This window comes from Caloenas nicobarica, chromosome 6, assembly GCF_036013445.1.
Source record: "Caloenas nicobarica isolate bCalNic1 chromosome 6, bCalNic1.hap1, whole genome shotgun sequence".
Classification (NCBI taxonomy): domain Eukaryota; kingdom Metazoa; phylum Chordata; class Aves; order Columbiformes; family Columbidae; genus Caloenas; species Caloenas nicobarica.
The window spans coordinates 36,552,379-36,577,287 of NC_088250.1; the positions used below are offsets into that span (position 1 = coordinate 36,552,379).

Below are 24,909 nucleotides of genomic sequence, written 5' to 3' on the forward strand. Positions count from 1 at the left end.
TTTTGGATAGGCAGGCAGAGAAGTTGTTTAACCAATGTGTAATAGGGTGACATAATCATTACAATAATTGAAAGAGAAATTATTTACAATAATAAATGGGAATATAAGTAGGAGTAATGAGACTGTGAAATGATGGGTAAGAAACTTGGCTGAATATCAAGAGGTGATATAGCTCAGTGAAATAACCTAGTTATTGAGATGGCAGAAGCCCCATCAGCTTGGCTCATTTAAAGCTGCACTGGACAGAGCAGGAATGAACGTCTGTCCACAAGAAAGAGACATTCTGGAGAGGCCAGGCTAATCCTGCCGTGGTTTTGTTTCAAGGCTGTGGGACTCTGAGGCAGGTGGCCACACAAGGATGGACTTTTCCAGGCTTCTTAGAAGAGTTTTTGTATGCTGTCAACAACAGGATTGCAAAATGAGTTATTAAAATAAAATATTTTATATTTTATTTTATTTTAGACCTTTTCATCACTGAGAGCATTCCTGCATTCCAAGAGACACTTTTCAGTAATTTATGACCTCCTAAACACATCGACCTGGCAGATCGCTGTCCATTTGTAGCCCTAAATCAGAAGAGAATATTTTAGAATGTAAATACATAGAGAATTTTTAAATAATGTTCTAATCTAGTTTAATATCCCAGAGTTGAAATAATTGCAGATACCATGAGGCATGGGAATGTCTTTGCATCTCTTGTAGTTCTTCCACAGTTTCTACACGTTGAGCAACCAAACTTGCATGAAACCTGACCACATAATAAATGGTATTCAGCAAAGCAGGAGGGAAACTGGAAAGCCCCAGATGTGCAGACATAATTTCCTTGCTGAAACATCTGTATTTGGGGCAGACATACAACTTTTAATGGAACCACTGCCTTTGGTACTCTCATATCATCAGCAGAGTTCTCCAGCTTTGACATCATTTCAGACATTATCTAGAATATCAAAATTGGAATATTATGCCTGCTGAGCCCCAGTGGACACCGTGTGCCTGAAGTCATTATCTGTGCCGTTAGGAGGTTAATGGCAGAATGACAAACCTGGAATGTAATCTGAAATATGAGCAACTTTGGATCAAACGTGCCAGATGCAAGCTTTAAAAACTTTCTGTTACATTCTGTTCGCTGGGGTAAATAGATTCATGAATGATTAGGGAAGTTAATTGGAGAAAAGTTCTGTACAGTACAGGCTGTCAAACAGAAAGATGCCACCTTTGGCTCAGTAAGTCTGTAAGGAGCTTATTGCTGGATAATATAGAAGGACATCTGGACAGTACAGGAGGATGTACAACTTCATTTTTGCACTCTTTCCCTGATACTTGCCACTTATCATTTCTGGCCTTCTTTTATCTGAGACAGCATGGCCATCTTTATGTTTTTTATGGTTGTGGTTATGACTGTAAACTCCATGCAGAGATGCAGTTGTGCATAAACCAGCTCTGGAAGCAGAAGAATGCAAGAGCATCCTTGGGCTGAGGGACTTTGCCTCAGGTGTTACTAAACTGCCAGGACGGCCACAGGTTGTCCCCACGTACCATAATGGCTCATTTGGGTGGAACTGGGGTGTCCTGACATGGTGCCACATGGGGTTGACAGCCTCTCAAAGTCAATAATGATGATTCTGTTTGAAGAACATTTTGGAATCGGACCTTTGTCTTGTAAAAATTATTCAGAATCCAAACCATTGCCACTTCAAGATTAATCCATTTCTGGTCCTTTTGTTAAAAGGAGCATAAACAGCTGGAAGGAAACCATGTATGTTATCGAAGCGCTACATTAATCACTATAAGGAAACTAGTACAACGCTCTTTTGATATTCTAATGTAAAACCAAATGTATGCTACATCCAGAAACTGAAAACTGCAGTAATTGAGCCAAATTATTTCAAAGTAGAATACTCACCATCCATCAAATGTGATAATGTGTGGATCAGTGAAAGAGTAGCAGTTCCCTGTTGGGAGGTCTCGAACTGTGACCTAGTTAAAATGAAATGTGTAATGAATACAGTCTACACAGCAGTTTTTCTTCATTACTGTTCCTCACAAAACATTAGGGGCAGAATTCATGTGTCAAGTACAAACTAAAATCTGACTTCTAAAACCTGATTGCGAATGGATACAAAACAGGGTTTGCTTTCAAACAGCGGAGTTTAATCACATGCAATAAGGGAGTTCAAAGTGCCCCTATTCCACCTGATGTAATGCACTTTCTTTATCTGCTAAAAAGCGAGGCTTTTTTATTAAACTTTTTTTTACTCAGAAGCAGATCATTCACTGAAATTATCAAGAGAGTGCTCATTAAATTGTACTAATTTTGATGCCTGAAGTATGGTGTAGAGTATGCTGTAATTAAGTAGCATTAACATATTTTAATAGTAGTCACTGCCTGTCCCCCAATTTGACCTTAAATTTCCTGATACAGCAAATTGATGGCTGATTTATATATTTCATGTGCAGGTTATTGATCAGGTACTGGTGACAAGGGCCCGAATCAGGCTGCTGGAGCTGTCTGTGAATAAAAGAGGAAAGGATCTGCTGTAGCAACAGATCTTCAGCTGCATCAGCTCCTGGTCACTTGGTCGCAGCCAAGGTCTGAGAGTCCTGGCGCCCTGAAAGGAGCAGATACACCCACAAAAGCCAGAGGCAGGACAACTCCTTTTGAACTTTCAACACCTGAACCTCAGGCAGCTCTGGACCTGCATTGCCACATCTGCTCAAGATGGTTTTTTGTTCATACTCTGCTGTCCAGTTTGCAGAAAGGCAAGACTGGTTTGTGTAGTGATTTGCAATACGAAGAGCTCCCAGTCATACTGGTGGGAGTGATAAAGTATGGTGGTTTTCCCATATTCTGCCAGGCTGGTTTCTTGGCCAGGGCTGTTAATTCTTTGCTTGCTCTTTGCCCGTGAGAAATCCAGAGGTGCAGTTCAGTGAGTTCTGCCTGAGGAGGAATGGCCGTTGTATCCTTGTGCGGTCTTTCAGTGACAAAGCAGAACTTGTTTTTTAGGAACAGCGGTGAAATTAAATAAATGAATAAGAACGTGAAGATAGAACCACACTCGCTGACAAAATTCTTCCCCTGTGGCAGTTCGTCATCTGTATTTCAAAATACCACTTAACTATCGCACAGAGATACCACTTAGACACCCACCAGTGTCCGGCATCCCAAAATGTTAGTGATGGTCTTGAAGAATGAAAAACTGAACACCTCTGTGAACAGCATTTTGATCTGACGTCAGTTATATCATTTGTATCTACAGTGTGATATAAAGAAGTGTCTCAGAATTTTTCCATTTTCTCCACAGCCACAACCTTCCTAAGTGAAACCTTTGCACAAACAAAGCCACATGGCCCTTTTTGCTCTACTCTTTAATTGCATCATATCAGCAGAGGATGCAGATCCTACTGTTGGCAGTGTTAGTTTTCTGAAGCAATCCACTTCATTGGGTGTCTGAATTTGTCAGGATGTTCTGCCCACCATTTCCATTCAATTTTCCAATAAATCAAAAATATTTGAACAAGTCTGAAGGACTAAAGATTATGTGGATTATAATATATGGATCTTTCCTTGATATGTTGCAGGAACTCCGTTACGTTAATGCTTCTAATTAACTGCAAAGCAGCAATGGGGAAATGGGGGGGAGGGAAGGTAATGTCTATTAGGTTTCCATAGATCAAGTTTTAACTGAGATAGAATTTATTAAGAAAATTGATTAATTCCATTACACATTTGCTACATTTTCATATTTTAATTGAAGCATTTGTAACTTCAACAAAAAATATGGGAATGTGAGAGTACTACATGTATTTAGCTGCAATTTCTGATTCGAGAATCTTAAAAAGTTTAAAAGAAGCCTATACTAGAGAGTAAAGGCTATAGTCATGTTCTAGGCATTTTACCTTTGAAAACAAAAATTCTTTCAGTCCAGTTTAATCTCATTCTCCAATGAGCAAATCCACAAAAATTAGGGAAGTGAAATTATAGATTTCATTGGGGGTTTGTTTTTGGTTACTTAAAAGATACTAGCTTGGATGTGCCACTGCTCTGAGAAATTAGGCTGAGTCAAATCTGAGTTCTGGTTTATTCTCTCGGGCAGTGGGATTATGGCTCTCAAATAATGGACCAGTCCCTGCTTGCTACACTCCTTTCTAGGCAGAAAAAAGCGTGGCTTGTCTCCCTGGTTGATTCCTAGTATTTTTATTTTGGACATTTTGTACAGGGATAAATGAAGAGACAGAGCAGCCACGTGTGTAGTCGGAGGTGTCCTGGTGATTCCAGGCACCATCACAAATGGAACACTGTGCTGCTGAGTCCCGATGCTCCTTTCTCATTACTGAGGCGCTGCCTTTCCTCTGCTTTTTCAGAAACTCTGCTCCAAATCTTCAGCTTTCCCTCTCCCTCCTCGAAAATGTGCTAATTCCTTAACTGAGGTTCTCCCTCTCTCCTCTTCCAGCATAAATGAGCACATCTGGTTACATCTGTAATCCAGCTGTTGGCCTTACTGATATGCCAACTAATAATCAAACCTAAATTTGTTAAAGCAAAAGGCTTTACATATTAATTTTCTTGGCATATAAAGAGGCTGTTTTGGTTTACTCTGCTGACAGCAGACTCCCAAATGTTTATAGGGTTAAGATTTATCTTTGTTTTCTGCAATACTAAACCTCCCGTTTAAATCTGACACATTTTCCAAATGATTTCAGGACCCGACCTTCACATCCCGAGGTGTGTAAGCCCTCCAGAGCAAATCCCTCCGTCCGACTGGCTGGGCTGCGATGCGGCTGACGCGGTTCCCATCCTGAGCGAAGTCTGTCACCGCTGTCACCGTCAGCGTGGCTGCCGCACAGCGGCTTCCCGAGCAGGGCAGCTCCACCCGGCACGCCGAAAGGGCGATGTTTGGGGGCCCCGGGAACCGGCTGTCTAAAATGAACATGAAGACCGAGTCTGACAAGAGTTATCCCAGAAGTTGCCTGTACCCTGTTTACCATCCAACACAAATGTTTCACATTCCAGGACACACATTCCTTGAAACCAGATGGGGTTTGCATGAAGACATTTGTGACTGACTCAGTCTGGCATTTCTCTGCACATTTTACTGTGGGTTTTTTTTTTCCCCTCTGCTGTAGACAGTTTGCTAAAACTCAGTGGTGCTTTTCTTTCCACAGGTGCTCATATTTCTCGAATGACAGTCTTATCTTTATGGGTCCATGCCCAGGGAATGAAGAAAAGTAGTTCTCATGACAAAGAAAGAGATGAGTCTGTGTTTCTGGAAAACATTTATCTTTCACTACCTTTATTATAAGGAGGTATCTGATGGAGTTAGTTAATATAAAAAAAACCCAACTCAGAACAGAATTTTTGATCTGGAAAGGGAAGGTTCTTGAGTCAGTTTTTAGTGAACCTTGGATCCATGACAGGAAGGCAAATGCAGCAGATTTGTATTTGTATTTTAGCTAGGTTATGATGCTTTACTTTCCAACCTGTAAAATGAGGGCAATTTCATTTCTATCTCTCACAGAGTCACTATGAGGATAAATTCACTAAAAGGATGTGGAAAAGTAATAAGCTATGGTGGAAGTGGCTATGTAAGTATCTGTGATGGGTGGTGATAAAATCGATATGGCAATGACAGCCCGAGTCATTCATTCAGCTCTGCCTCTGCACATCATGTCTTTCCTAAAGGGACCTCTTCTAGGCGCAATACTAGTGGTGTCCACTTCTCTCATTTGTGCTAAGTATTTAGTTTTCTGTCCCAGAACAATAATTATCATCTGAAAAGAACACAGTTCTAGAAATGGTGTAAATTGAATTAATCTAATATGAAAATACCAAATTTTCATTTCATTTTTCCCATTTGTAAAATTGCTTAATAATTTATAGGAGATGACATTCAAGTATTTTAAGATAGTATTTCTACCATGATCAAATTTTCCTCATGGAAAAGACTCATAAAATAGGATTTAAATTAACCCTGCAGAGTTCTATAGGAACTGAACTAAAAACCTACAAATATTAATAGCATATTCTCTCTTCTTCCGAATCCTTAAAGGCTGCCTCACATCTTATAGAAAAGTCCTGGCTCATTTTCAAGGTGCTTGATTCAATTAAATTGGAGGTTTCCATGAGGAATAGTTATTGCCTTCACAGCCCCATGAGCTGCACTCACAACCCAGAACAAAAGTTTAGATTCAAAGAAAATCATCTTGTCAAAATAGTAATGATAAACTTAACAGAAGCTGAACTCCAGTGGCTCTGCTCTGCCTTGGCATTCATTATGATATTGTCTGAACTTAGAGAGATATTTCTGTGCTTGTAATTAGCTTTCTTATCACTTATTCCCTACATAATTAGCACAACAGTGTTGTTACATGGATTCAGTCAGACAAGGAGCTTGTCAGTTAATTTATTCAGTCTAAACGAATCTCAGCTATTTTTTTTTTTTTAATTTTCAATTTATAGTGCTGTGGCCAACATTATGTTTTTCAGAAGCCCGCAGTGTTCCTTCAGATAAACTAAGGGACCCTACAGACAATAAAAGCACAAACCAGACAGCAGCAGATACTCAAGTATATGTAGATATCTCAATTGGTCACAAACGGCCCAAGTGTCATCCAAAAAAATAGCCTCAGGATGGAGCAGTCAAGGACTAGAGCTGGTTAGTAGTTTATGCTACACAAATCAGCTGATTAAAACTAATGGGAATTTTCCACTTTGGTGACAAGTTCCTTCAAAGATTAGTTAATTGGTTGAGTTGCGCCTCCATCCCGGGACCTCTTGGCACCAGCACGTCGAGCCCATTGACAGCTTGAAAACAAAGCTGCTGCTGGAAATCTTGCCTTCCCTCTTTCTCCCAGTCAAATGCACATTTTGGGGCTGGAGAAGACCCTGGCAAGGGGTCAGCCGGGGTCTGATCTGTGGAACTCAGCCTCCTCCACTGGGACCTCCTGACCCACGCATTTGTAGTCACTGAGATTTTGATGGGCTTTATTGATGCCTGAGAAAACGTGAGACGAAAAAAAATACCTTGATGGCTTATGTCACTAATTCTTATTTGATCTTCGTAAGGTGTCTAAGCCGCTTGGAGGCTGTGGGGACATCCCACCACACACCAGCTCACATTCTGAGCTACCTCGATATCTAAGTAAATCTCTTCCCGTGAGCTCAGCGGCCATTTGCCTGATGGACCAGAAGGGACTCCAAGCCAAGAGCGATATGTAGAACACAGCGGCACCGAGCCATGGAGAAATGCAAAGTACTCCATGCACAGGAGCCAACACAGCTGCTGGAACCATAAGGTACCATTCAGTTTAAGATCATTCTGTTATGATACCATTCGAATTATTTTTTTCTTCTGTCTAAGCATGTAGCTGATGATGAGGAGAGAAAGGAGAGGGATTTTATTTTAGCTCGCTTTTTGTGGATAGAGAAACTTTGGTTGTAATCCTATTTCTAAATATTTTTCTCAACGAGTCCCTTATGGAAGAGTAATAAATGCCTAGTTAGAAAAAGGGTTGAGTGTTTCATTTAGCACAAATAGAAAGTAAATATATATATGTATATATGTGTATGTGTGTATATGTGTATATATGTGTGTGTGTGTGTGTGTGTATATATATATATATATATATATATGTTCCCCTTGGTTAGGCATGATATTCCACCAGATTAACCTCAAGGAGGCATTTGGTGATTAAAAGGACAAGAATTTTCTAAGTGACGTTGTCAATGTTTTCAAGTAAAACTTACTTTTAGAAAAAGCAGAATATATAAGCATAGGAATGATCCTTTTTCTTCTACATTAAGTTAGACAAAAACTGTAAGCCAGCAAAAGAAAGAAAAAAGGCTTCAGAACACATTTACTGAATAATAAATCTGCAGGTGAGCTTCTTATTGATAATGAAATTATTCCAGCTAAGACCATTGCTTCTTCAAAAACTTAAAATAGAACTTTATACTCCTGGAATTTAAAATAACTTCTTCTACTCATAGTTATTTCATCCATAAATCCCAATGGACTACCATTCAGGCTATTTCCAGTCAGATTTTCTTTCTTTTTTCTCAAAAACCTGAATGATATTATCATCTATTTTATTTTGCAAACAAATATATGGCCTAGTTTGTTGATTTTCTGGCTTCTGCCCTTTGTTGTTATTTAAGTTTTATAATTTCTCTTGGAATTCTTTGTAACATAAATACATGAAAAAATAATTACATTGATTTGATGCCGATATACAAAACTCTTACCCAAATCATCAGTACTTAGCTGTAAAGTAATTTTACAGGAATCATCGTGCCCAGGACAGACAATGGGTACAGTACTCAGAATAGTCAAAACATGCTCTGTTCCATCCTCTGCAATTTGTAACGATTCTGGTACAAACTGGAAATAAGAAAATAATTTTTAGATCATTTTGACAGATTAATTAGGCAATACTGATATTTATGAGCTGTTGAGTTCTTTTAATCAATTATGAAAAGACATAATTGCTTGTAAAATAACAATAATCTTCATAATAGTCCTCATAGAAATAATAATATTCAGAATAATGTTCTTCAACTTTCCAAAGGTAAAATTGTTGTTAAAATCACATTCTTGCTAATTAAGAAAATGTTTGCAGTTGTCATAAACAGTGTCTAATTGCTTCCTATCTCCTAATCTCCAAAAAGGCTTTTATTGAGTCTGAAAATAGCATGATACCACATAATTTATTCATTTTTAAAATCCCTGGTTAAAAGGAGCTCCTATTCAATGCACTAAGAGAAATACCAGCAATATTCATGGCCTGAAGTATGGCGTTGCCATTGTGTTCATGGACTCTGTGTTTGTATTCTGCCCCAGGTGCAAAGTAAGTGCAATTTTCACCCAGTTGCTCTTCCCTGCCATAGCAGGAACAAGGATTGCTCCGTATATAATAAATTAAGAGCTTGGGTTGCTCAGGTTGTGCTGCTTCTGTGTATCTGTTCTCCTGGGGCCAGATCAGAAACAGCACTCAGGGCCAGTCAGAAATGGGAACTTCCATTCTTCCATTCCCTAGGAAATTTCTGACATTTCCAAAAAATACGAAACTGTTCTTCAAACGTCACACAGAATGGGCTGCCAGATTTTTCAAACACCATTCATGGAGGCATAAGGCGTAGATACTCAGAAGATCTCAAATTCTCCCGGACTGCCAGACTACAGTCTAATCCTTGAGGAGAATTAGACCTGGTTTTTGCACTCAACATGAATTTATCTTCAACCATTTGGTTTTTGTAGTGCCTAACCATAAGAATATGATGGATAAAAATTAGATTTTGTCTTCATTTATTTCTGGTTTAGTTCCAACAAAATTCTACATCCTTGTCCTTGTAGGTGTGTGTTCCTGTTGTATATAACCACCAGAGTACTCCGGGCTGTATTTACTAGAAGATGTAGTTTTGCACATTCTTTGTAGTGCATTAGTGTCAACACCTCCCCATGGTGCTGATGGGTGCTATAGGGTGTTTTACAAAAAGACTGAAAGCCACATAATTTATTAGGACATTTTCTCAAAGTGAACATAGAAGCAGCACTGGTTATGATGATCAAGGCTTGTATTTCTGTGTCTTGTTTTTCAAAGCAGGTCACATAATATATAAATATTCCCTGGGGATATGTTAGACAATCAGGGACATCAGCGTTACCTTAATCCCAGCATAGAAACCTTTGCTCTCTTCAGGCAGCAACTGCGGCTCAGGAACATCCCTGGAAAAGGCAGTGACAGTGCAAAAGACCTGTAAGAAATAAACAGCATATGCTGTAGCTTTTTCTGAAGAAAAACAATATAATTATGCATCTTCCTGTTGATCTCAGTTCTTGAGATTTTTTTTTTCTACCATCGAAACAGATTTTTGGGGCTTAGGCTTTATGAATGTTTGTGCCTAAATCTTGAGATTTGGAAGAATTTTTGATGCATTTAATAAGCAGAAAACATGGCTTCTGTCTCAACAGTTAATAACACCGAATGCTTACAGTCTGTTTTCTTCTGTAGTTTTTCAACATATTGGTTAGTGATATTAACTCATTTTATTTAGGGAAAATTACATTGTTCATAGACATTACTGCCAGGAGTATGACATTAGCTCTTGGGATCCCGAAGTTCAGTCTGTCCACTGCATCAAATATCCTCTCTCTGTACCATGTTTGTAAGCAGGTTGTTTTCCTTAAATTAGTTTGACAGTCATCCAGTCTCGACAATATAAGAAGCTCCTTTTTTTTTTTCCCTTGTTGCATTATAAAAGATGATGCCTACAGGGTTTATGCTATTTTATATACATATATATATTTGTATGTATATATAAAATAAAAATTTCTCCAAAATGAAAAACTCCACCAAACACAAGGTATCAGGCCACTGATGTTTTATTCCTAGCACAGTCACGCAACCTTTATCTCTGCTGAGCCCGCACACCATCTGCCATCTTAATGTTTCATTGGTTTCAGAAAACTCAAACTGCTAACATCATTTCTAGGATCATAAGATTAAACCACAGAAATTTTCCTTAAAGCAAGTGACAATAGCCTCTGAAACTGTACTTCTGGATTTTTTTTTTTTGGTCTCTTCTCGGAAACAGAGTAACATATTGTGACACACTAAATCAATTCCAAATAGTCAGATGGCATATTTATAGCTGCTGCCTTTTTTGAGCCTCAAGTAACCCGTGAGGAGGAATTGGACCAATCCAGTTTATTTTCTGTTGCGATAAACTCCTTTGGATGGATTTTCCAGCATCACTCACCGGCCATGCCGCTCTTGGTAGCTCTCACGTGCCGGCTCAGGCACAACCGTCATGACCAGTAGCAGCAAAACAGGCTCAAAACCAGGATATTCCCAGGTTCGTATGGGCATGAGTTGCATAGCACGCTGGAATATTTCTTTTACCATCCTAAAAATCTCTCTTCATTACCATCAAGTCATGAGTTTTTTCCAAACTGAAGAGTCCTCCTAGCTCATTTGTGCAGAACAATAAAGCCCTACCAGCAAAATGGCATCCTTTGTTCCTGCTCTGGCAGGGGGATTGGACTAGATGATCTTTTGAGGTCCCTTCCAATCCCTAACTTTCTGTAATTCTGTGATTTGTGCGGCTGTGGGAAAAATCAAGTGTTTTCTGTGCTCTTCAGGTGGATCATTTCCAGCCCAGCTCAGTCCCAGGTTTATGGCCCTTTGGGGCCATTTTTACCTTCCTAAAACTTCTCATTCTTTTGCTGCCAGCTCCAGCCAGTTTGGCCCAGTGAAAATAGTGTTATTTGTTACGTTAACTAGATGGAAGCCATGAGGTTGTACTGGGTGTACTAGGGGGAAAAAAGGCACATGCCTTGCAGAGATACTTCAAAATTTCCTTCAGATGTTTCCTAGTTAGCCAGTTTGCCTCCAAAGGAGAACAAGTCGGTGTCTCCTCCAGGTAATAAGCCTCTGTTATCACTCGATATTTAATATCTGCAAGCACTCCCTAAAGGCTTGTGTTCAGCTTACAGAGTTTTCAAAAAAGTTCTTCTGCGGGGAAGGCAGAACACTCATGTTGATCTTCCTCCTGCTGCTTCCCCTACAGCTGCCACCGGGAGAGGCTGCAAAATCGGGATCTGACGAGGCGGTGACAACAAAGAAAGAGTTCAGATAACGTGTATTCCCCTTAGCGAAAACAAAAAACCCAAACCTGAATGACAAAACTGATCTCTTTGCAGAGCACACTGAGCAAATCCAATGCACCTGCATTGCAGATACTATATTCACCCTTGCCAGGCTGTTTGCACTTCTGGCTTCAAAGCGTTTTACCAAAATATATTCCCAGGGAGGCTTCCCTCTGAGCACAGCACGTGGAGCGTTCCTGCCCAGGAGGGAGCTGTGATGAGCGGCAGCAGGAGCACCGGCGCCAACAGAGGCATCTCCTGGTGATCTTCCCCTAGGTGACATCCTGGGAAATGTCAGAACCCAGCCTTATTCCCTGTGAGCCCTGTATTTTCTCACGTGTATTTTAGAGCTATATTTTATTGATAAAGCACTAAACGCCAAAATCAAAAATTATTCTTTAGCGATACACTGAGATATTCTTAGACTATCAGTCCGTTCTGGTTCTATCTTCAGCACTTTTGGAGATCAGCACAAACTTTGCAAATTTGAAATGTACAGACAGCCGTCATCAGTTACATTTTATTTCTGTCTTTTATATCATTCCTCCCCTTGTAGTGTCTTTACTTTGTTAGGTGCATGCTTCACTTCACAATCAGTAGATATGTTCATCGGCTACTGAGCTACAGGTTGACAGTTTGTCATATAATTATTATGATAGTCACTCTGAGGAGGGTTTTTTTTTGCCTTCAGCTAAATACTAGCTCTTTTTCTCCAGTTCAGTAATCAACTTTTTCTTTCTCTTCTCTCTCCCCCCGCCATCTCAGGATGCAGCCCTTTTAAAGCACAGAGATAAAAGCATCACTGACGGCAGTATGCTGATGGCTGTGACAGGGTAGGCAGTATTTTTCCACAAACTCATCATATCTGTTAAAAAAATCAAATTATATTTTGTAATCATCCCTTCTAAAGGGGCAGAAATGTGAGGGTGCCCTCGGACAGGATGACTGGATTGCTTCTGGCTGTGGGCTGATCCCTTTCCCCTGTGCAGTTGCAGATCTTCCCATAGGGTGGAAAACTACTTTTAGGCACAAAATTCTGATTGAAAAAGGTGCTGGTAGCTAAGAAGTTACTTCTTCCCTGTGTGTTGGAGATTTCCACCCTTAAGTGGACTCATTTAGATTCCTTCCCACTTTGCTGTGAACCCCATGAACAGCACATTTAGCTAAAAGTCATTAATTTAGTGGGTGTTGGGTAGCTCTGGAAGACAATTTGGGAGGGTATTTCAATCCTAGAACCTGTCACAATCTCTGGCAAGTTTCCTTCTAACAACTTGCACATCAAAATACTGGTTTTTTTCAGAGCTCTCAGAACCCAAAGCTCACCCAAATCAGTTGTTTGTACTCATTTCAAATATAAAACCACCTCCAGTTTCACCCTTTTCCCTGCCCCTAATTACTGCTGAATGTAGCGCAGGGATCATCTGTGGCAGCTTGAGCATGTAGTGAGAGACACGAGGCCAAGGGCAGAGACAGAAAAGCTCGGAGAAATTCCTATTCACGTTTGTTGGCATCTTCAAAGGCGACGAGCGCAGAGGTGAGGGCACGGAGGGGGATGCTGGCTGGTACATCAGCACGGCCGTGCCTCCAGTTTCATCAGCCCCTCCTGGCTGTGCCCAGATAAGGGGTTGGGTTCCCAGAGGCAAAACAGGAGATACTTGTTTTGTGATCAAAACCCATCGCTGCTTGTCGGTCAGGTACCTCTGAAGGCTCCTAGATTAGCCAGATAATTTCGGGAGCTCTCAGAAGGGCCAGCCTCAGCTGGATGCTTCTCAAGGCACTGGCAGAAATGGTGCCGTTGATGATCTCAACAGCGTCCCAGGGGCAAATGTCCTCAAAATAAGGAGGTTTGGGTCTTCCCATTTAGGTGGAAACTCACGTGGTTCACCTAAATAGTCACCAGTGAAAATACGCAAATGGACATGCAGGTCTCTGCTTCCTCTCCTAGTGCAGCCTGTGCCATGGGGCTGAGCTGCTCCCTTCGGAAGGGCAGGACACGCTGGGAGGACCATTCCCATCTCTCCGGCAAGGACTTGGGCTGTATTGTAGTGCCAGAGGCCCCACAGTGACAACAGCAATGGCTTAGAGTTGAAATACTTACTTTTACTGGTAGTGATCTTTCAAAGACCACATACAGCCAGCTGCATCTGAGCAGCACTTGAAGGTCTGGATTAAAAGTTAGATGGAGGCACTTTCCTGACCTGGACATCCAACTATCTGCGGGGTGCGGGGATTCAGGAATGCCGCTCTGATCAGCAGTTTGTGTGGGAAGCTCCCATCTCAACATGAGGTACCATCTAGAGGTCCCTACTTCTTCCCATTTGCTGGGCAGGGCAGTCTGCATGCTGCTCTCAAGGTGGAGGTGCCTGAGCTGTGGGTGATTAAGTCTGTTAACACCAGGATTGGACCTGCCCTCTTAGCTCCATCGCCCGCGTCAGAAGGCAGGCTGGGGCTGCAAGGGGGGAGTCACTCGGCCACACTCCTGGCTGGCTGGTGAAGGGGTGGGCAGAAAATTGATGGTGCCAGGTGAAAGCGAGCCTGGCGATGGCTGTCAGGGCCTCTGAGCTGCCGTCCTCTGCTCTATTAAACGCTAATGGGCTGGGGTTAGAGAAGCTTCGAGGAGTCGCTCGGCTGGGAGCTGGGGAGGGAGTTTTGTTTTACAGCCTTCACGAAAAGAGCAAAGGACGAGCAGAGCTGAAGGATGGCGTTTCAAGGGAAGCCCAAGGAAAAAAAATAGTTCTCATTAGCCTGCAGAAATGATCTGGCTGTAGGTATTTGCAGAGAGGGGTAGGAACAGAGTCTCGGGAAAGGCTTTCCAGTAGGGTCAGCAGCAAGGGGAAAGCAGGGAGAGTCTGACTTTGAGTTAATTAGTAAACTAGACCTTAGAGGTTCTGTGGTGCAGCAGTATGACCTGACGCTGCGGGAAGCCCAGCTCCGGTCACTCTGCTACACGCTGTGTATAAAGAAATCAGCCCTTTCCTGTTGCCAAATGGCCAGACAGTCTGTGGAGGTTGACTGTAGGTCATTCATCGACCAAGGAAGGAAATTTTCCCAGGATAGGAGTGAGGTGTCTCATCAGCTGCAGAGTTTTCTCATCATCTCTCTGCCCCTTTCTGGTTTAGAATCTCTGTTCGAGTTCACCCAGAGCTCTGTTTCTGCAGGAATGCTCCTCATTTCCTACCTGAAGGTTTAGAGGTAAATCGTAAACTCAGGTGTGACTTTCAAATAGGCAGGTCTTCCTGTTGTTGACTTGGTGAAGTCCAGTAGTTGGGATGGGACTAGTATTTAAGCAGGGGGAATTTTCACTCATCTTCCCTTGTGAGTGAAAATTAGTTATTTTATATATCAAGGCACTAAATTACATTTTCCTTTTTGGCTCCGGTCCATTCTTCTGCTGTTGCAGAGTGCCATGCAGAGCAGCCACTTGTAGGACGCAGCTCAGAAAGGCAGGCTTTACTTAAACATTTTTATTTTACAATGTGCATCATAGTTTATATAGGGTGACAATTGCTCCTTGCTGTATGAACTTTTGGGTTGCTGTGCTGAGCAAATCTGCACGGTTTTCTTCTAAATACCTTTCTTCCTTAGCATAACTCATTACTCACAGTGTGCCACTATAATTTATAGATGTCTTTGCCTCAAGGAATGAAATGACCTCTGTCACTATCGCATAAATAAGGCTTGGGAATGCCAGGATTTTCATATCAGATGGAGAAGGCTTCTTTCAGCATTTATATCGAAATTGCGGTATGTTATAGATTTATTTAAGGCTGTCATAGTTTAATGAACATTATGCTGCCAACATTACTGTCTGAAATAACAAAATCGGAGCCCAAAGATGGGGAGGAAAAGCACATGTGATGGCTATTAAAAAATAACTGGCTGTTTAGTCAATACAAGTTCAGAAGTGCTGGACGGTAAATCTCAACTCTTCTCTAAGATTCAACTGCATATTAGAATATATCAATAGATATTCTATTATGTGACTAATCTATTACCTGCAGACTTTCTGACAGATAAAAAATAGTATAGATATCAATCACCTAAAAGGTGATTTAATTTTTTTTTTTTTCTTGGCTGTAGTTTTTTATCAAGAAATTAAGAGAGAAGATGCTGATTTCAGGCTATAAAAGCACTGAGGCCAAGTTCAGGGGCTATGTACAGGTAGGCAAAGAGTAGGTCCAACAAAAACAAGCAGTTTTCAAAACGCTGCAAATTCTTCATCGTGGAGGACAAATTCTGCTCTGAATGCCACCCACACGCCCTGTGGATGTTGCCACTGGTCTATGCATGGAGAAGGAGAAGGAGACCTGGAAAGTGCCCCTGATTCATTTTCTGTCCTTTTGTGACTCTTATGGGACAGCAAACACACCAAAATGCTTTTTAAAATCTTTATTATGTAAAACTGAATTCTCAGTTACAGCGGAGGCTTCATTGCTTGGTTTTCACCAGTGATGATTTATGGATAATTATAATTAGTCAAATAGGCCATGAAGACCTTTAAAAAAAATCTAGCAAGGAAGAGGATATTTTAGTCTCGCTAAGCCTGCTAAATTAAACATGTAGTTTCAGCAGAGGACAAAGAAGGGCTTACTGAAAACTTAAGATAATAAAAATGGTCTTATAAAGATTTGGTGATGCTACTAGTTAACAGAACTATATTTCCTCTGAATCCCTTAGGATTGTTAGAACTAGATTTAAAGTGATTGCAAGTGAAATTATTTTGGTGAAAATATCTCTTCATAACATAAACCTGTCTTAAACTGGCAGAATTGTCTTCCTCATGTAACAATATAAGTGAGGGCAGCATCAGTCAGATTCTGAACTCAGAAGGCATAACTATGAGGAGAAATGAGGAAAAACTGTCTAGATTGTGCTACTGTTATAAATGACTCATCCTTTCAAGAGCTGGAAAAGGCTTATTCACGTTTCTTAAATATCTCAAATATCTCAAAGAAGAGCTGCAAAATGCCAGGACTATTTCCAGCCTACTTTTAACACCAGGCCATTATCCCTGTTTATTCTTTCAGTTCGTTGTAGCATCACTAATGGCTCTCTGCCTATAGAAGTTATGAACCTAATTTAACTTTAAAAGTCTTGTTCCTGTACCATGAAAGTCCATGAATTCATACACAAGTCAGTTTTTTCACATCTTGTATTGGCTTCTGTTTTGTTGTTGTTGTTGTTGAAACTAGATCTGTACTGCTATGTAAGCCATCAAATATACTTCTTAAAGATTATTTTGTAATGAACTCTATCTTTCAGTATGCTATTGAACCAAGAATTTGGAATCAGAGAGGCAGAGCACCATGAAAAAAGACAATAAAATAAACCTCCCTCTGTTTTAAAATGTACCGTCTTTCCTTTCTGTGAAAAGATGTTATTGTGTCTCTGGTCCGTGAGTATGAAAATTACTGAGCACATATAGCTGCGCCTGCCTCTACTGCAAATTCTCGCTGCTGCAAAATAAAAAAAATACTGAGCGAAAATTGGCTCAGGCACAAGTACCTACTACTCATACCAACTTCATGGCATTCAAGCTATAATGTAAGTGCAAATATTCAAGTTGCCTTTAGAAAATGGTAAGATGGATATCTTCTGTGAACTGGCAGCAATTCAAAGAAATGTTACAGGTCCTAAATCTGCTAAATGCTATTTAATAATCTTGTTGCAAAACAGTTTCAGTATTTGTTTCTGCAGTAGTCATAAGTATAATGAGTGAGAAGCACCACTAATGAAAACGCAACAAAGACGTAAGGAAAGGATTCGATCGCCCTGAGTGTTTGACCTGTTTTGCTGAAGGCAGGGTGGCATTACCGTGTCTCCCAGCCTGAGGTTCACACCATTCATCTCGATGTAGGAAAACGACTGCAGGGTGGTGTCACGCTGAATCTGCTCCTTCTTGCCAGGGGGGGACAGACGTGACCAGACCACCACGTACCGCAGCGGGAGCCTGGAGGAGGGACGGCGGTAACTGCACTTGAGGTGGACACGACCTTCCACAAGCTCCGGAGTTATCACCGGTTGCAAAGCCAGGCTTGTGAGTTTTTCTGGAAGGAAGAAACAAAAGAAGGGTGTAGCGCAAAATGTTATTTTATTATTACAGTTGTTCGCACAACAAGAATATTTCAATATAACTAGACATGGGAGGAGCAAGACATTTTATATTCTTGCGGTTTGATTATTAGCTATGTAAGCAAGAATATGTATTTCGTATTAAGTACAAAAGTTGCTAAGTGTGTGCTGATTACTGACTGCCCACTGTTGTTATATTTGACCTGGTTTTTTGTGTTTTGGTTTTGTTATGTTTATTTTCAGTATGAGAAATGTTATTGAAATGAAGCATTCAGATTAATACAAATTAATTACTCTGGCAAAAGCCATTAGCTTTGCATTCCCCTGAAGCACAGCCTTTTGAACCAAGTTTTGCAATAAATAGAGGAGAGATACAAGAAATAATTATGTTGCAGAGGTAAACAGACTCCCAGAGAGCACCCAGCCCACACTGCCATGCTCTGAAGATCCTTTCCAAGCTGTTCTGGGACATTCTTAGGCTGAATTTGCTCAATATAGGCCCCCTCTGCCCAGAATAATGCCACTGCTCTAAAAATACTGTTTGCTTTCTATAGGCTTCAGACTTTTATTCCTGTTAAATTCACCTAGAAAGTAGAAACAAAAAGATGTATAAGACTTTAGGATGATGTTCTTTCATCTCTAGAGACCAGGACTCAAACAGAACACGAAGCTGGTTCCAGTGCTTTGAAGGGATAAATTAAGTAACTTTTTTGGAGGAGTGTAGAAAATATTATGGAAGCCCAGGAGAGTAAGGTATGAGGTTGTTATAGCAGAATGAAGAGCCAATATGTTAACATCTGTCCAGGGCAAGTAATAATAGGTAAGCAAAAGAAACAAGTTACTTAAAATATGAATAAGGGCCAGTTGTTTATATCCTTCTCTTTTGTTTCTAAGGGAAACTGCCTCAAACTGTGGCTCACATCGTGACTTTCTGCAGGAAATTATTCCAGAAGGACAAAGGTGGGTGATGAGCTCCGAGGAGGATGTGAGCAGAATTGCAAGCACGTACACTGCTTTTCCCAGCCGTGTCCTTTCTGCCAAGTTGTGAAGCTTTAAATTCATTTTATTTTGCAGCTAAGAAGTGCTGACCGGTGTCCTGTTCCTGAGCCGGGGGATCGACCCTGGCAAGAAGCCGTGATGGTGCCAGCTGGGCCCAGCTCTGGGGCTGTGCGGAGGCTCCTGTGGTGCAAAGATCATCGCTGAATTAAGGACAGTGAGTTAACAACCCCTAGTAAAAAACCTCAGCTTTGGATATTCTCCATCCAGTACATGATACTGCAAAAACACACTAAAAACAACAAGTCAAAGACTCGGGAGAGCTGGGCCTCACCGAAATGCATAGGAAAGAGGTGAAAGTGTCAAGAGCAGTGGTAAGAAAAGGGCAGAAGGTTGTTGGTTTGGGATAGATTGGAAGGGACAAATTTTATTTTATGAAAAATGAAGGTGGATTTACATTACTAAACAGGTATGGATCAACAGAAAGGACAAAACTAATCGCCCAAAAGGTATTGGTAAAAAATTCTTCAAACAAAGGTAGTGGAAATCTTATAGTTTTTAAAAAAGCTGAACTTAAACTGGAAAATGATTGCATTCACTTAAAGAGTCATTTCTGAGAAAGAATCATGGAAATTAAAGAGCTGTTTCATTTGTTTTAGTGGATATTTTTTATTTCAAGTAATGAATTAATCTCACTTTCTTCGAGCCTTTTTTCCTCTGTATTTCTCATGTGAGAATGTTAAAATATTGATAAAGATAAGAAAATAGATATCTCTTTAAAATTCACTTAAGCTTGCTTTTTGCCTGATTGAAAGATGATAACCCTAGTTTCTCAGTGTGTCATGTCTCTGTCCAAAAATGCTGAAAGGAAAATATAAAGGTAATTTTTTTCCTTTTGAGAAAGAACTCTTTTCTGACTAAATCTATATGCACCTTAACATGCTCCGAAGTTCAGAAGGTTTAACTGAGCGAGCAATTGCTTTCTGCTGTTGCTTTGTTTCCTAGCTACGGAGCAGAGGTTAGATCTCTTGTAGTAGGCTGAAAATTATTTCTGACGAGAGTAATTATATAAATGTCATGAAAAAGATGTTATCAGAATGTTGTGGTTTTTTTTTTTTTTCCTTCCGGAGTTTCAGATTTATCTTTTGGGGGGAATGCTGGATTACTGAAGATAAGAACAGACCTTAGATGCAGTATCCTGGACACAGTGCCTCAATAAGACTGAGATGCCCCCACTCACCATGCAACTTCAAGCCAAAGTGGAGCCAAAGACAGTAGGAAAGGTTACATGTGAACTGTAACCAAGCAAAGAACACTTCAGTAATACACACCAGATTACATTTTGCACTGGTAATAATAGCTGTTCCTCAGGAACACCTTGGAACACAGCTGATTTATTTTCTACATGGTCTGCATCTTACTGGGAGCGACGCTTGACTCGCAAGGTCACCGAGATGTGCATTGCAATACCAGGACCTTTGAACACACAGTCTTATTGATAAATACTTTACCGATCCTCACCTTCCGCGCAGTAGCCCATGCATCCTTGAGTAGGCTGCAGGAGATACACAAAGAATTCGCCACAGTTCCTGACGGTGACGGGTATTCGAAACAGGCAGCAGTCCTTGGTTCCCCCAAAGGAGACCTGCCAGGTAGCACAGGCTGTGAGCCGCTTGCTCTCCCCGGGAACCGGCAGGGATTCAGACTTCAGCGACAGCCACACCGGAGCTTGCGTCCCGCATTTATTCATCTGAGGATGCACACAAAAGAAACCAATTGCAGCAAATGTGGTAGGACTCCATGAAGAATCATTAAAACACAAGGCGATCTCAGAGGGTCAGTGAAAAGGCTGCGTAGGTGGGGATGAAAGTATTTGCTCAATTTAGAGAGTTGACTTTACACAGATAAAATTCTTGAAAAGCACAAGAACTGGATTCCAAAGTATTTTCCTGTATTCTTTTGCATGAAAAAGATGAAGGCATGTAAACAGGCTAGATCCCTTCCCTGAGAAGTGCACCTCCAGCCACATCAGCTGCCTGCTCCCATCTGTGCTTCATCCGTGGCAGAAGAAAGCAAAGGTTGACATGAGGGGCAAGGAGACTTGAGGACCACCCTGGAGCAGGACATCACTGTGCTCAGAGCACCTTACACCAGCACCTTCCTCCAAAGCAGCTACAGCTTCAGCGTCCTTGTCCTAACAGCTTCTGCCCTGCCCATCCAGCGTGTACCGGCCACATCTTTGGGGCCTGAGCCTCTCCCTCATTCTTGAAGGTAAAAAACACATGCAGGATATACGAAACACACATGGAAGATATACATGATTTGATCAAATTTTCTGGAGTTTTTGACCTTCAGGTTTCTGTCTGTTAACAGCATCTCAGGTCTAAATTACCCTCTCTACCTGCCCAGCTCTTTCCACTGACCAGAGGGACATGATTATCTAAAGTTGTCTTTAATTCAGGTACCTCAGTGAGGAGATTAACTATAACCTGAGCCTAAAAAAAGATATACAATTACAATGGTAACTCGTTATTCTACACTATTACCTGTCATTAGCCAGTATGCAAAGCACACAGATATTTGAGCTAAAGTTTGAAAATTGTTATCAAATACTGACAATAATTTACTCTTGGAATTCAGTCATATTCCACAGAGCATGACTGCTGCTGTTGCTTTGCATTTCTTCAGCCAGCAATAGTGAACTATCTCTAATAGATCCACCCCGGGGGACACGCTTCCTCCTGGTGCTGCATACATTTAGCTATATATCACGTTGAAAATAAACCCCACCATTTTTTCCCATTGGCTTGAGTTTGCTGCTTCACTTTTCAAGATCAAAAGTTGTTCGTGACAGCAGGGGGAAGCAGGGAAAGTGAAAGGATAAATTTAAGAAGTCATGCGCCACTGCCCTCCTGTAGTTTGAATTTTACCTGAGAGCTCTACAAGCCAGAAAGCGGGGACAGGGGAATGGGGGATGCACACCCAGTAAAAGTACTTGGAAAAAAAAAAAATGAAGCATATGGCATGACATGGTCTGTTTTCCATTTGGAGCCAGTTACCGTCAGGCTTCTAAAATCAAAGATTTCACAGAGACACCATTAAAATTGTCCAAAGTCTGGGTTTTTTTCCCCCTGAAATGCAGCAGTGTCCGAGCAGAGGGGCTGGCCCTGCCCTCCCATTGGGGTGCCCGTGTCCCCATGTCCTTGCAGGAGGTACCGGAGCTGGCCCAGCACAGCAGGTCCCCGGGGAGGGACAGCGTGCTGGTGTTGTGCTAGTGAAGGACAAGAGGGGATCAGCATGAAAATGGTTTTCCATGGAATTTTAAATGAATCCCTTCCTTTATTTAAAGGCAATGTTGTGTGTAACTTTTTAAGAGATCTGTTCTGTTTATTTATTTACAACTCTAAGGGACATCAGTGCTTTATAAGCTGCGCAAAATGCAGATGTCGGGAATTTGATGTATCTTGGTGAACTTCTGACCTCGAGAGTGAGATCAGGTGTGAAGTAACGTGTTTCCAAAGCACATTTATGAGCGGACACTTGCAATAACACAGAGAAGGGGAGGAAGCATCACCCAGAGAAGAAGCACTGTATGCAAAGGAAGGATGAGCACAGAGAGGAAGGTGGCAACTGGAGCTCAGCCATCTCTGCTTCGAATTCCTGCTATCTTCTTGATGAGATACTCGCACCTTGAATTTCCTCTAACTCCACGTAACCGCTGACTTGGGTGCTTCTGCATGTGTGAGTAAAGATCACTGGACTGAATCACTATTTTCGAATTATATTAAAATGCAGGTATTTGTGAGTGTGCCTCGCCGGTGATTTGAGCCCCACAAGCTGGGAAGAATTCGAGTAGGAGGGCACAGAGCAGAAGAGCACTGGAGCTCAGCAGGTGTGTGCAAGCTCTCAGAAATCCCTGAAGGAAAATGTTTTGGTGAGGAGACACAGTGCAACCTGCCCATCCCTCCCGGGGTGCTCCCCTGCAGAGCCGAGCCACGGCTGGCACTGGCCCTCGCTGCGCAAGGAGGAGGAGGAGGAAGAGGAGGAGAAGGAAGAGGAGGGATGCTGGCACAGCCCACACCATAGGAAGCATTCCCAGGGCTGCTGACACCTGCTGCAAAGGGCTGTTGCCACCATTTACTGACATTCAGTTGCTGAAAAGTGACCTTCGCTGCTTTGAGGTGACTCAGTCTCCTGCAAATACCCGTGCCACAAAGACTATTTGCACCCACGGCTGAACAAACTGAAAAAATGTTCTCAACGTTTTCTGTAGAAGATGTTTTGCTGCTCAAAATGAGCTGTTGCATCCATTCACTTCTGCCTTTACCAGTGGAACTGGCCCCAGCACGTCAGCGATGCTCAGTTAGGAGTGCGACACCCAGACTGGCACGAGCGGTGCCTCAGTTTCCCTGGCTGCTGCCTGACCTTGGGCAAATCAATTACTCTCTGTGCGCATTGCTTCATTATCTCTAAACCAGAGGCAAAGGTGGCTGAGATGGTAATAGTGCTTCCCTGCCTCACAGCAGTGCTGAAAAGATAAATTAATTAATGAGACACCCATCTATCTGCTGTGCTGTGGGCCTTGTAGATAAATAGACAGATGCGAGTATATTCTGGATGTGAAAAAAAAGACAAAATGCCATCTGTATGTAAAAGTGGGCCTGTGTCCTGTTAACAAATAGAGGAAAAAAATAAAACACTGAATTAAGAGGACAGCGATTTTCTCCCTCTTTGTATTTACCCTTGTTGCAAGTCTGTGGGCCGTTTCAGTGTTGGAGAAAGGACAGATTAGTACTGCTGACATCGGCCACCAGCGTTGTGTGCACGATCCCCGATAACCCCCCACTGTGATTTGCAGCACCCTGGATTTGTTCTGGCGAATCCTTCACTGAAACCATTAGAGCAAAATACTTCATTATGTAATGTGAACAAATTACAAGTGATAATGAACCCTTTTGACTGACTTTGCACCCAGGGAAAGTCAGACTGTAAGAAAGTAAGGTATTGTAACAAACTATGATACAGTACTACAGGCTGGTCAAGGAAAATTTTTTTATATAAATCAGGTATTTCTGTTTTCCAGGCAGCTCTATGACATACATGCATTTATTTTCTGCTTTGGGCTACATGCTGTCCACCTCAGTCGGGCAAGTTGCCCCATGCTAGCCAGGAGAGTTTGCTTCTTGAGGCCTCTGTGAATTAGAAAACAGACCTGGGAGGGCAAGAGCAAAAGTATATTCATGTATTCAACCAGCGGTACAGACTGGAACAGGAAAAAAGTCTAGGAGAAGAAACATGGAGAATCAAAATTTTCAAGTTCCACTAGCTGTGGCATAATTAGCATTAAACTTTGTGGCAGCCATTTGGGAGAGTAACCACAAAATTTAATACAGAGGTAGTAAATGATTAGCGTTTAAGATACAGCATTTACCTGCAAAAACTACAGTCATTGCTGCTCTAAGAACAGCATAAAGCAGCAGGAAACTCACACCATAATTCGGTGGCCTTTCCAAAATATGGAAGAGCTATTATACATCTGCTTCCACAAAAGGGCGAACTTTGAAAGTCTCTTGGCAGGTAGGAGCTCGTATGCTGGGAAGGCAGCAGTGAGGACCAGACCAAGCTTTGCTGGGGTTCTCCGGGTGATCTACAGAATGGAAGCTGCAGGGCAACACTATTGCTGGGGCGTGCAAAATATCATAGACTCATAAAACAGTTTGGGTTGGAAGGGCCCTTCCAAGCTCATCCAGTGCCCCCCCTGCCATGAGCAGGGACATCTGCACCAGCTCAGGTTGCTCAGAGCCCCGTCCAGCCTGGCCTGGGATGTCTCCAGGGATGGTTCATCCACCACCTCTCTGGCCAACCTGGGCCAGGCTCTCACCACCCTCAGTGTAAAAAATGTCTTCCTCATGTCCAGCCTTAATCTCTCCTCCTTTAGTTTAAAACCATCACCCCTGGTCCTGTTGCACCAGGCCCTGCTAAGAAGTCTGTCCCCATGTTTCTTATAGACCCCTTTTAAGTACAGAAAGGCCGCAATAAGGTCTCCCCGGAGCCTTCTCCAGCCTTTCTCACCCAAAGTGGAAGCGACACAGCAGGAAGAACAATAAGCTACAATACCAGCGCGATGCTAGAAAACGTGTGTGCCCACAGTCCGTCCATTTATTTCTGAATGTATTTGTAGATCTGATGAGAAATC

At 41.8% G+C, this 24,909-nt stretch overlaps 1 protein-coding gene across 1 annotated transcript in view; it reads right to left on the reverse strand.

The window, feature by feature from the left end:
• The window catches only part of LOC135990466 (von Willebrand factor D and EGF domain-containing protein-like), a 176,335-nt gene that overhangs the window by 107,772 nt on the left and 43,654 nt on the right, over window positions 1–24,909 (reverse strand). Inside the window, exons 3-8 of the mRNA XM_065638163.1 lie at window positions 20,235–20,463; window positions 17,460–17,692; window positions 9,662–9,751; window positions 8,243–8,378; window positions 4,710–4,918; window positions 1,904–1,977 (exon numbers count right to left, since the gene is read on the reverse strand). Coding sequence (XP_065494235.1) covers window positions 1,904–1,977; window positions 4,710–4,918; window positions 8,243–8,378; window positions 9,662–9,751; window positions 17,460–17,692; window positions 20,235–20,463 — 971 coding nt within the window. The remainder of the gene's footprint in view (window positions 1–1,903; window positions 1,978–4,709; window positions 4,919–8,242; window positions 8,379–9,661; window positions 9,752–17,459; window positions 17,693–20,234; window positions 20,464–24,909) is intronic.